This window comes from Eutrigla gurnardus (genome assembly GCF_963514095.1).
Source record: "Eutrigla gurnardus genome assembly, chromosome: 6".
In the NCBI taxonomy this organism is placed as follows: Eukaryota; Metazoa; Chordata; class Actinopteri; order Perciformes; family Triglidae; genus Eutrigla; species Eutrigla gurnardus.
This window is the reverse complement of record NC_139920.1, coordinates 29,341,367-29,353,175: the sequence shown is the minus strand read 5'-3', so window position 1 is coordinate 29,353,175 and position 11,809 is coordinate 29,341,367. Positions and strand designations below refer to the sequence as shown.

General features: G+C 42.9%; 2 protein-coding genes across 3 annotated transcripts in view; both read right to left on the bottom strand.

Moving 5' to 3' along the window:
- LOC311014931 (AN1-type zinc finger protein 5) overlaps positions 1-11,809 on the bottom strand; it is an 89,239-nt gene that overhangs the window by 68,909 nt on the left and 8,521 nt on the right. The window lies entirely within an intron of this gene.
- On the bottom strand, positions 1,347-11,341 carry abhd17ab (abhydrolase domain containing 17A, depalmitoylase b). Of its 2 annotated transcripts, XR_014597335.1 has the most exons (6): positions 10,752-11,341; positions 9,729-10,094; positions 7,707-7,901; positions 6,855-7,034; positions 3,206-4,371; positions 1,347-3,168 (listed from the first exon to the last, which is right to left on the bottom strand). XR_014597335.1 is itself a non-coding variant. In XM_084012335.1 (5 exons), exons 2-5 carry the CDS (start codon positions 10,091-10,093, stop codon positions 4,146-4,148), a joined length of 966 nt encoding a protein of 321 aa, XP_083868461.1. In that variant the 5' UTR covers position 10,094; positions 10,752-11,341; the 3' UTR covers positions 1,347-4,145. The 2 variants fall into 2 exon arrangements, 1 of the variants encoding a protein (XP_083868461.1); XM_084012335.1 differs by having other exon boundaries at positions 1,347-4,371.

The window sequence follows — 11,809 nt, the reverse complement described above, 5'->3', positions numbered from 1 at the left end:
AAAGTTGCTCAAATGAGCTCTGCTGAGAACAGGCTGTTTCTGTGTCTGTACCTTTAAATGCTAATGAGCTCCGTCTGTCAACGCCTACTTGGAGAGAGACAGAGACGATGCTGCTTACGCTAGCTATCATCAGAGGTGTTTGGCCTATGCAAACGACGGGAGCTGAATCTGAACAGCCTGTAGTAACGCCGTTGTACCAGTGGGGGGCGCTGCAGAGACCATGCAGGAGTCGTCATTCTGGAAGTTGACAGGCTGAGAGACCAGTTTATAGGTGTAGAGACCAGAAAAAACAGTTTTTCATAATATGGGACCTTTAAGGGCTGCGGTAGTTGACTATAATGGCAAAGATTCATCAAACCTATTGTTTATACACTTCTGAAGATCTTTTTAAAATCTAAAACGTTTTACTCAGACACCTAAGTTGGGGGTGGCCTTCATAACACTCAGGTCAACGGGTCACAGAGAGATTAATGAACACCACAGGACCGTTTCCCTCCCTCATTCAGGTCATTTCTACCCCACGAGACCGGCTTCTGCATCAACTTCAGAATACTGTCGGAAAATCAAGTTGTGACATTTAAAAGGCTTCAGAGCTCTCCGATTCACAAGCCTCGTTTTCAGTCTGTTGTCTGCAGTCTTCTTCGATACGTGTCGACATGAAAGGCTTTCTGTGCTCACGGCTCTGTGAGAGATGTGAGTGTGGAGGACTGGTGGTGGCGGCGGCGTTTGATGCAGGAGGTCAGGCTGCACTAACTCCTGCCGTACACAGGGGGACGTGAGCGGCAGCTGCTTTTAATCCGTAAGAGCATTTGAGAGGGACACCAGATTGTTTATGTAGTCCTTTGAAAACGAGCTGGTGTGTGTGTGTGTGTGTGTGTGTGTGTGTGTGTGTGAGTGCAGCTTACGATCCATCTGTCCCTCTTTCCCTCCACGACTCAACATGGAGGACACAGTGAAGGGAGGCTGGGACGGACCTGAGTCCTTTGATAGCGCTTTAATTAAAACACATCATTTGAACCTTTTTTGGCACAGATGATAACAAGCCCATGCCGACCCGTCGCCAACTCCACAGAGGAGGAAAAAAAACCTACACATGAGGCAATTAAACGCTCGTTTACTCATCAGCCAGTAATTCAGCCGAGCCGGTCTTGGATCCGTGTCGTGCAGCCTTGTGAGGCCTTTTCACTGCAGGCAGGTCGGTTATTCAGCGAGTGCCAGGACGGCCATGAGCGGGAAATCAGGATCTGAAGGAGACACACGGTGACGTTGACTTCAGGAGGAAAAACGGTGTTTTGCAGCATAAATCAGATATTTTAAAAAATGGAGCACAAGAGTCATGTTAATGATCAGTTTCTCATTATGTTTTTATTAAATTCTGTTCAATGATCGGCAAAAAAAAAAAGACTAAATCTTCAAAAAACTAAAAATGAGTCAGTATAATAAACAATAGCTATTGCTAATAGCAATGTGTGATGACACAAATGATGGACAAGAGACGTGTTTGATACCAGAAATCCAAACATTTGAATAAAAGATCAAAAATCAAAGTTTTCTCTTCAAACAAAAGCTTTTCATTTGTCTGCGTGAAGCTCATTGTTCTTTAAATCACCCCACGATTCTTTCCCTCAACATCCAAACTCACAGCTTTGCTGTATTAGTTGAACTCCTCCACAAATGATTCAATTCAATTAGAAGCAGCTTGAAATAAACAACAAAAAACACACCCACAACTTATTCGTGCTGTTCAAATTGGTTGCATATTTGAAACCAAATATAATGTTATAATATAATTATTTAGCAATCAGACAGATGGTCACATTTATTTGTATCCAAATGTACTGAATAGTGGGAAAAAAAACAATCAGACCAAACACAAAGATAAATGAAAAGTTAATAAAAGAACTTAAATTTGAACATTTTTGCCTTTTGGTTACAAACACAAACAGCAGGTACACCGGGCAAAGCCCTAAAAAATTAGACTTTGGTTCGTATGGACTCAAGAAAAACTGCAAAATCCCCAAAATCATAATCTCAGTTTCAACTACGGAGTTAATAGGTGTAACACTCAATGTCTACGCTTCCTAGATTTACACTTTTCTATTCTAATTTGACCTTCAGATCTGGTGGTTTGGGAGGGTTGCACCTTTAAGACGAGCTTCGGGCTGCAGCTCGCGTCTGCAGCTCACGTCTGCTTGTTAAACAGACCATTAGTGAGAGAACGAAGGGAATTTGTCACGATGCAGTGCAGTGAATCTAAATCAGGCAGTAAACAGGAAGGGAGAACGACTTATCTTATGAGGCACCAAAATGTCTTGAAGCAGACAGCCAGCTGAGATCATCTTGAGCCGGTTCTGGGAAATAAGATGGTCTTTGCAGCAAAACGGAGTCAATTTACTGTCTGTTTGTCAGTATAATCCCCCTAAATAATCGTTATACTATACTGTGTGTAAAACCAACAGTTGTTGTTGGTTCTGTTTAGGCTCAACTAAGAAGTTACAGACAGATGGTTCATGTCAAGGCTGTAAACCAGAGAAGGAAGAGAGTTGATGGATATTCTTCTGGTCGGCCAATGAACGTGCCCAAAAGTTGGTCACCTGTCGGCCTTTAGAAGAGCTTTTAAACCAAGCTCTTTAGTAATTCTGTTAAAGCTGTAAAACAAAATAAAAGGATCGATCTGCATTTTATAGCGATGAAAACTATGTTCCTGTAGTTATTAGAGTGGGACTCTTTTTAATTCAACAGAATGTGAAGCTCCTTATTCATTAAAATGAGGAAAAAAGACTCGTAATTTCATCAAATACTCTGTTCCGAAGTGAAATCACTTCTCCAAATTGAGGAAATGGCCTTGAGATGGAGTGCAAATGGAGTAAGATGGCCGTCGTAGAGCATGACAGAGATTAAAAAGTGGCTGGAGGTAGAACAGCGAGGCCTGTTTCATGTTAGAGCTGCTTCTCTGGTCCAGACACGGAGAGAAACTTGGCCGACAGCTGTGACCTACTGGTGCGACGCATTAACAACACCAGCCAGACTAAAACAAACCCTCTCAGACATTTCACCCGATGAAGAAGCTCGTGAAATTAGGTATTTTCTGTCTGAGGAACGTCTTTAACACAGCCGATCCCCCCTCTGTTACTCAAATAAAGATGTAGACTCAAGAAATGATGGGAACTCAAGCAGAACAGGAAAGAAAAAGTTCCCGGCTCACCAAACTGGGTTTGGTCTGGACCTCAGGTTGGAGATCATAGTGTGCAGGTAGAAAAAGACCTCATGCTCTGGATCTTCAAAAATCCCCTCAAAAGGATCTGAAGAGATTCAGCCGAAGCATAATAAACCAAAAAAACACAAACAAACGTGGAACACATTGACCCTAAGGGTTACCTGAGCAGAATGTTCAGTACAGTGGAAAACAAGATTAAAAACACTCAGTTATCTTTGTGCATGTATGCATCAAGTACACATACATGGAGCGGTACGATATTAGGAACGCCGTTCAACATAACGCAGTCCAGCACACGAGCAATAACTACAATATTCAAATCAATTAACGGGATTCATTGTCCGGCTTTAATTGGATTGCATTAGATCGTTACTCATAGAAACTGTAGAGAACTTTAAAACCTGTTTGCTTTTCTAATAAGTCATCAGAAAACAAAACGAAAATTCCCAAAGCATGTCACGAGCATTTAAGAGAGTTCTTTAGTGTTTCACCATTATCCATTTAAATCTAACAGCAAAAATGACAAACAAAATATGCGTAAGCTGGAAAAACTGATGGAAAGTTCCCATGTGGACGACAACACATCTCATCTACATGATTATTTATCAGTATGTTCTGTTAAATCTCCTTTTAATCCTCTGTTTTTCCGCATGTTGTTGAACAGTATGGGAACATGTTTGCTTCCACCTGGCAGCTGTAGTGTTAAAGTAATCGTCAAAATGCTGTTTGTGACTTTAACACTCACACACATCGTCTTCTCCGCGGCCCGTTAAAAAGCGTACCGTAGCACGACGGTACGTGGCGCCCGTGGAAGGCGTGGTGAGTTCAGGGACGGCTCAGATGAATCACCTCCATCTTGGACAAAAAGGGAAAAAAGGGTCACGATGTCGTCGTCGGTGATGATGAAGCTGGGAGGGGGGGCGGCGGGTCAGACGTGCTGCACCGCCAGCTCCTGTCCAATGAAGCGGCGCAGGCGCTCCAGATACTGGCTGTACAGCTCAATGTCGTTGTGCCCCGCCCCCTCCACCCACAGGGGCTCCACGGCCTTGGGGCAGCGCTCGAACAGAGCCAGGCCGTGGGAGAAGTCGATGACCTCGTCCTCCGTCCCGTGGATGATGAGCACCGGGGACGTGATCTTGGACACTTTCTCGATGCTAAGAGAGGAAAAGCATCAAAAAGAAGAAGGTTTTAAAGGGATAGTTCGGAATTTTCGACATAAGACCTATTTTCCAACTCAGCCGGTGTGTTCGAGACGTCTGGAGACGTTTTCAAGAAATTTCATTCATTTCTTCTAGTTGCCGAGTTCGCTTGTGCTATGGCTAGCGCAAGTCAATGGTTCTAGTTAGCATTTTTTGGCCACTGTCGCTGTAACGCCCCTGGGTGATGTTGGGATTCTGGAAATCATGAGCGTATTCTAGTCCTGCTCAATGTGTTAAGTGTCCTGAGATGACTTCCGTTGTGATATGACACTATAAATAAAATTGAATTAAATAAATTGATGATAGCACCATCCTAATAAAAGAGCACTGAAAGCACATGGATAATAATGACGTATGCTTTTGTCTGAACTGCCACGGTAAATTGTTATAGGCTATAAAACATATCTATTATCCTAGAATTATTATTTTTGATTTAAAATAATCGCCTTATTGCCTGGATGTAAATCATTTCAGCTGTGGAAGTTTAGCATCGTTTTGACTGATTTTACAGAAGACAAACATGAGTCTTGGGGTTTATAGATTTATTTTTTTATTGCTGAATGATGATGAACTCGATGTGAGCCTCCGCCAACCAGTCATGTTGCAGTTTTACATCCAATGTTTGTCCAAAATGTCATCACTATGATCCTATTAGACGTTTGTGTAACATCATAATTAGCATTTGAATTATGGCCAGAAATGTGTTTTGTGAGGTCACTGACATTTGACCATCAAAAAGTCAAAGCGGATGTTTGTGTTTGAAGAAATTCCCTGATGTTGCGTTCATGAAAATGAGACATACGGCAAACAACATTACAACAGAGAACCGCTTCTGCCAAAATAATGTGTTCAGCTCAGCACACGATGAGCAAACCTTAGAATGCTCATCAAATCATCCCACGGAATATATTCTACATGGAGCACAGAAGAGAACAGACGGATACACACAGAGGACGGAGGGATGCCAGCTGCCCACTCTGAGTTTGAACTCGCCAACACTGGAGGTTTTCTCAGCTCACTCCACACACAGCAAGGCATCCCCTGTCTCCCTGCCACCTCTGCTCCTGACCTCTGCTCCTGACCTCCGCCGGACCGCTAAATCTAAACCCGACAACCAGCACAGAAGGCACAGAGCCTCCTAGCTAATGATAGCATCACTCACCATTGTTCAGCAGCCAAGATTTCAAAATAAAAGTAACGGTGGCACCAGAACGTGAGACGCCAAATCTCTTCTGAGCAGGTTTTAACTGAATATGAAGCCATAAATTAATCTTTAACAAGTACACTGGAAAAATGGACTGAATTTTATTATCATTACTTTATTGTTTCAACACTTTATACTGTTTGCTCTTTGATTGTTTCTTTTAAAAGTGTATTTTATGTATGTACGGTGTCCTTGAGTGACCAATAATGATTATTTACCAGCTTTGTGTTAATAGTTTCAATTTGATTGCTTATTAATACCAAAATGTTCCTGTATTTAAAAAGCACCTTGTGACATAGCGCTCACAGTATAAGATGCAGAACAAAGCTAGAGAGCAAAAAACTCAAATGTGTGATGTCATCAAGTAAATCAAGCCTAGAAATGAACCATAGAGAAGGGATTGGGTAATGTGTCAGAGTATATAGCTACGCTTTGTGTTGAAGAAATAAAGCTCATCTGGGTATAAAAAAGAAATTTTTTCTGAAGGTCCATAAAACCCGTCTCCCATTCACGGTCGATGGAACGGCTCCAGACTTTATCCTTGACTTTACACTTCGTTGGAGACTTACTTATCTGGTTTCTGGCTTTCACAGAGAGAGAGAGAGTGGCTCATATTCAAAAATAATGATTGAACTTTCTCAGGCCACGGCCAAGTAACATATTGACATTCTTCATTTAAATGCACTGTCAATTAGGTTGAAAAGAGGCAGGGAAACGCTTTATAACTTAAAAGTAATAATAAGCTGCACTGTTGTTAAAAGTTACAGATAAACTACACTCACGCAAGATGGCCTTTAAAACGAAAGTGGAAGAGTTTTCAGTCGCCGTACGGTGAGATCACAAAACTCTAAATAAATAATATTACAGTGTTTGGACAACCTGCTCACGTGGATGAGAATTAAATAAAAATGACGTCCACACACTAACCACGCAGAGACATTAACCCTGAAATTAGAGCATCGAAAAAGCAGAGCTGTTGTGCAAATGTTTGTCTTGGATGAGTGCAAATAGCAATTACACTCTTCTGTCGGCAGATCTATCATTATGTGGGAATGCCAACTGGCACCAAAAACAGCCTGCGTAATCTATGCGTATCATGAAGCACCTTATTTGAGGATTTGATGGCACAGAGAAAGAGACAGAAGAGTATAAAGACTTTCTTTGCAGCCAATTATCTCATTTTAATGCCACATATCAAAAGCGTCGTCTTAGGAGAAAAGAAACCAACACTTACTTGGGGAACGCGTCGAAGCAATACGTTTTCTTGGTGTCGGGAAAGGCCACTCTCATGCCGGAGGTCAGAGGTGAGTGAAGGACCACGGCGGCACACTCGTAGCGCGACGCCAAGTCCACAGTGGGCACCGTGCCAATGCTCTGTCCATACAGGATAATGTTCTCTGGACTGATGCCATAGCTGGTTATATACAGATACAGAGACGCATCATTAATGTGAGTTATGCCGAGTGGCATAGCAAGCAGCGGCACGACAGTCTGGCGTTGCAACTTGAAGTACACAAGTAAAACTATTTGATTGCAGTTAACTTGAGAGAGGGAGACTATTTAGAACATCCAGTGAAAACGAAAGGTTTCTTAATAAATCTGCTGAAATCACACAGACTGACAGCTACACGTTCACCTCAACCAACCCTTAGTCAAAGCTCCGTGGTGTCATGTCTTCCTCGGGCCACCGCCGCATTAAGGCAGCTCCGCTTTCACTAATGAGACACTTTATCACATCGTCCTTGAGAGACATTACATTTTTTTTTTTTACATTTTATCCCCATGGCATCTGTCTACTGATCTACTTCCTGTCTGTTCTACTTTCTTCATCTCGGCTCTGATCACAACCTCTGCCACCCCTTTTATCGTCACCCATCTGAATTTGTCACCTCTTCTTGCTTTTTCTGAGGACGTGCAACAGTTGAGTCCCTGAGGAAATGCAGTGAGATTTGAAATCCATCCATCTATGAAACATGCTTTGATTTGCTCCTAATCTAAACTGTGTGTCCCGTCCCAGCAGAACGAGACACCGTGTAATAAATCATTTCTTGAAGGACCCACGTGGCCCAATTACAGCGGAACATACCGCGTGCGCAGGGCGTGCCAGGCGGCATCGATGTCGGCGTAGAGGTTCTTCTCAGAGGGCTTGCCAGTGCTGACGCCGTAGCCCGAGTAGTCGTAGGAGAAGATGTTGCAGTTGATGCGCGTGCCGAGGCCGATGTAGAAACTGCTCATCTGGCCCAGGTCGACTGCGTTGCCGTGGGAGAAGAGCACCGTGAATCTGGAAACGCATAGAAAAAGGCATGTTAGCAGACCCACAATCCCTTATTTTAGTTAGAATCTGAAAAACATGCGCAGTCTGTATACAATTACATAGTGGTTCTTATTGTTGCATGGGACTTCCTTTAAACGTCTTGAAAATGTGATTTTTTTTTTTTATAAAACACTAGAAACAAATGAAAATGAACATCTTTAGTTGAGGCTTTCATGTTCGTATACAACATCACATAGTAGGGATGTCCCGATCTCATTTATTAGCTTCCTATCTGATATTTTCATATAGGTTCCGATCCGATCCCGATATTTCCCAATACTGGTTTTCTGATACCGGTTTCCGATATCACTTTTTGTGTTGGCAAACAGCATTTAATTTTTTGTACATCAAGAAATAGACAGGAATCCAAGCTGCACTCAATGGCTTTTATTCTCTCACTATCACAAATAAGATAATAAAAAAATCTGATCTTTCATTCAGTTCCCTTTATTCTGTTAAATAGGACTTTGGTTGTTCAACATGCCAGTACTTAGAAACTATAATATGAATATTCTGCAGGTAAACTTTACTATCCAACATGAAGTACCTTTACAACTAAAAAGGAATGTTATGGAATCATAGGAAATATTAAATATGGATCGGCCATGAAATTTAATTGGATCGGCCGATACCGATCCACCTTAAAACCCCAGTATCGGGGGCCGATGACATCCCGATCACATAGACACTTCAAGAAGAAATAGCCACATGAGGGATTAACAAGAAAATGAAAGAGACACAAACAAACAAATACACAATACAGTTGCTCACACGTCTCCATTCAGGAGTCCAACCTCTCAACTTTACACTTAATCAATCCATACGCCACCTGTTATGGTAAACATAGCGAGGTAACTCCGTGCCAACGCGTCTCAAAGTGTTGGAGGATCGGTTTCCCACCGCTGGTAAACGACTCTTACTTCTAGACATTTTGTTCAACCTGAGAAGCAGCGTATCCACTAGAAAAGCTGGTTATCTAGCTCTCGCCTTTTAATTCATGAATGCGTGTTGTGCGCTCGTGAGTAATCTGATACGTTTTCTACACACTGAATGTTTTGAAATTCTCCCTCTGCGGTTTTGTTTATGAGCCCATATCGCCCGTGGCTTTGCTTGTGTCCTTTGCACTCTGAATATGGCACAACAATGACTCTGCCATATCAGGTCTAGTTTGGATTCCTTCTTGTGTAATACTAGATAGACATTAATACAACACACACACACAGACTGTAACACAAGCCTGTCCATGTCTTTTTAATTGATTTAATAAATTAAACAGCAGCAGCACACTGCAAAAGGATGGCATAAATCTGAAGTTAAATACTCTTACATCATAGACATCTGCCACTCAGTAACACTTCTCATAAAACTACCAACCACTGACCATAAATTCAATGACACAGATCTACGAAAAAATGTTCACTTGACTCACTGAAAACTGATATCTTGTTACCGAGAGGGACACTTTTTATGATTACCATGAAACTTAATTACTAAGCGTGGGTGAAACTCAACATTCAAGTTCCTAGAAACCTACAGCACAAACAAGAAAGTAGAATTATTTTTGAAGGATTAACAAAACTGTTTAAATAAAGGGCAGGGATCCACGGAGAAGCAGGGAAAGACAAGCTGAGTCAACAGAGCGGCAAGTAAAGGAAGTAGACGTGGATGTGAGTGGAAGACGACTGACAAGGAAGGACGGGGTGGAAACATTTCTGAGAAAGTGTGACACGCTGGCAAAGAACTTGATAAGGGCACGATAATCAGTAACGTCTGGCTGTTATCACACCGACCTACCTGGCGTTAGGAACACAGCGAATGTACATGCAGCCGACTCTGTTCCCTCGGCTGGATCGTGTGAGGAACACCTCCATCGTGTCCAGCTCCCTCTGCGAGTACTGGAACTCCGCTCGCTCCGTCAGGTGGAGCTTCCATCTGCCCTCCACAGACCCGGCCCCGCCGCTCCCAGCCACCGACGCGCCGCTCCGCGCCCGCAGGCTCGACGTCCTCGTCGGGCCCGCTGGAGCCGGGTCTGGCTCCGGGTCCGGGAGGAAGGCGTACGTGGGCTCGGGGGGCAGGAAGGCGAGCTTGGCGGCGATGCGGCCGGGGCATGGCGGGCAGCAGAACAGGCAGCAGAGCTCGCTGAGAGAGAGGCCATTCATCCTTCACCATGCAGGGGGAAGACAAGAGGATCAGTGTGCTAATGAATTCACATCATCCCAGTGTTGACACAATGAGATACTTATTACACTGTAATGTAGAATGTATTCAGTCAAAGTGTGGCAGCAATGATGATGACAACAGCTAGTTTGTGTTAACATTGTTAAAGTGATTAGATGCATAGATAATCTATCAATCCCTTTAACGATTCATCATAATTCATATTTGCTGGTTACAGCGATTTTTCTTGTAATTACAAACTGAATAGGGCTGCAACTAACCATCATTTCAGCTTATTTTCTTATTTAATTGATGAATAATTTGTTTAGAAATAAACCTGTCAGAAAATAGTGAAAAGATGTGTCACAATATACTAAAACTCAAAGTGACCAAGACAAAGAAACGCAGCAAGCCCTCAAAAATGATGTTTTTCCTTGAAAAATGACATAAAAAGATCAAATATTGAAACTTTTTTTTGTTGAATTAACTAAATAAGCAAGCTTTATGTCTCTGGTAAACCATGATTAGAAAACATCATTGCATGCTCATTTCTGAGCAAAAACTTAAGCCAATTATGGACATAAGTACTGTTTACATCACCGCCAGACGTCACCCTGAACGTACAATACACGTATGTCATGACGACAGCAGGAGACCTACCTGTTGAGTTTAGGAGCTTAAAGTTAAAGCCGGAAATAAAAAAATAAAACAACGAGGCAGACTTCAAACACGGGATTCTGTTTGTTCGGTGACAAGTCGGCAGGAAGAGCAGGGAACACGTCGTGGAGCCTCCCGGCTGACCGGAAGTGTTATTTACTAAATATCTGCTGTGTCGTCATTGTGGCGACTGAAGTCCAGTTCACGTCCATGACGGTGAGATGTTGACGAGTCACTCCAGCTCCGCTCCTCGGAGGCTTTCAGCTCACTCTTCTACTTTCCGTTGAGTAAATGTGACCAAAACAAATGGCGAGGGTCTTTTCCTTCAGTTACACCGTCCGTCTGTCAGCGCGCAGCGGCTAACGCTACTCGGGCTTAAGCTAGCGTCAAAGACGTAAACACGGCTACTCGGTCACGGAGACACTGCGCTCATTCGGACGTAAAAACACCGTGAATACCCGGCGCGGTTCTCCGTGGATCCATCCCGTCTCCTCGGCGTCTTCGGATGGCGTCTCGTCATTTAAATTAATCCATGTACGTGCGGTGTTTTCCTCCTTCTCCCGTCCGTTTCACCGCATCCGGAAGCGGCAGCTGACAGGATGTGACGTCAGGATTTTCCACTGGACAATTAAGGGAAAAGATGCTATCGGTGTGCGTGACGTCTTTGTGAAAGATGACATATTTGCACTTAATTGTTCATTTGAACTTTAAAAAAAAAAGGAAGAAAGAAAGACTGTGGGAGCATTTACTGTATTTGTGACTAGAATGATTCATTCAAGTTTTAGGGAAGCTTATCATAATTAATATGTTTTGAACAAAGAAAAAGATGTATCATCATGTATCTGTGCGTAGGCAATTGTGATAAAAAAAAATACACACACACACACACACACACACACACACACACACACACACACACACACACACACACACACACACACACACACACACACACACACACACACACACACACACACACAGAGGGGGGCAGCATTTAAAAATTCATGGCCCAGCTATGCGTCTAGACCTGTACTTATTTATTCCCCCAGCCTTGAACACCA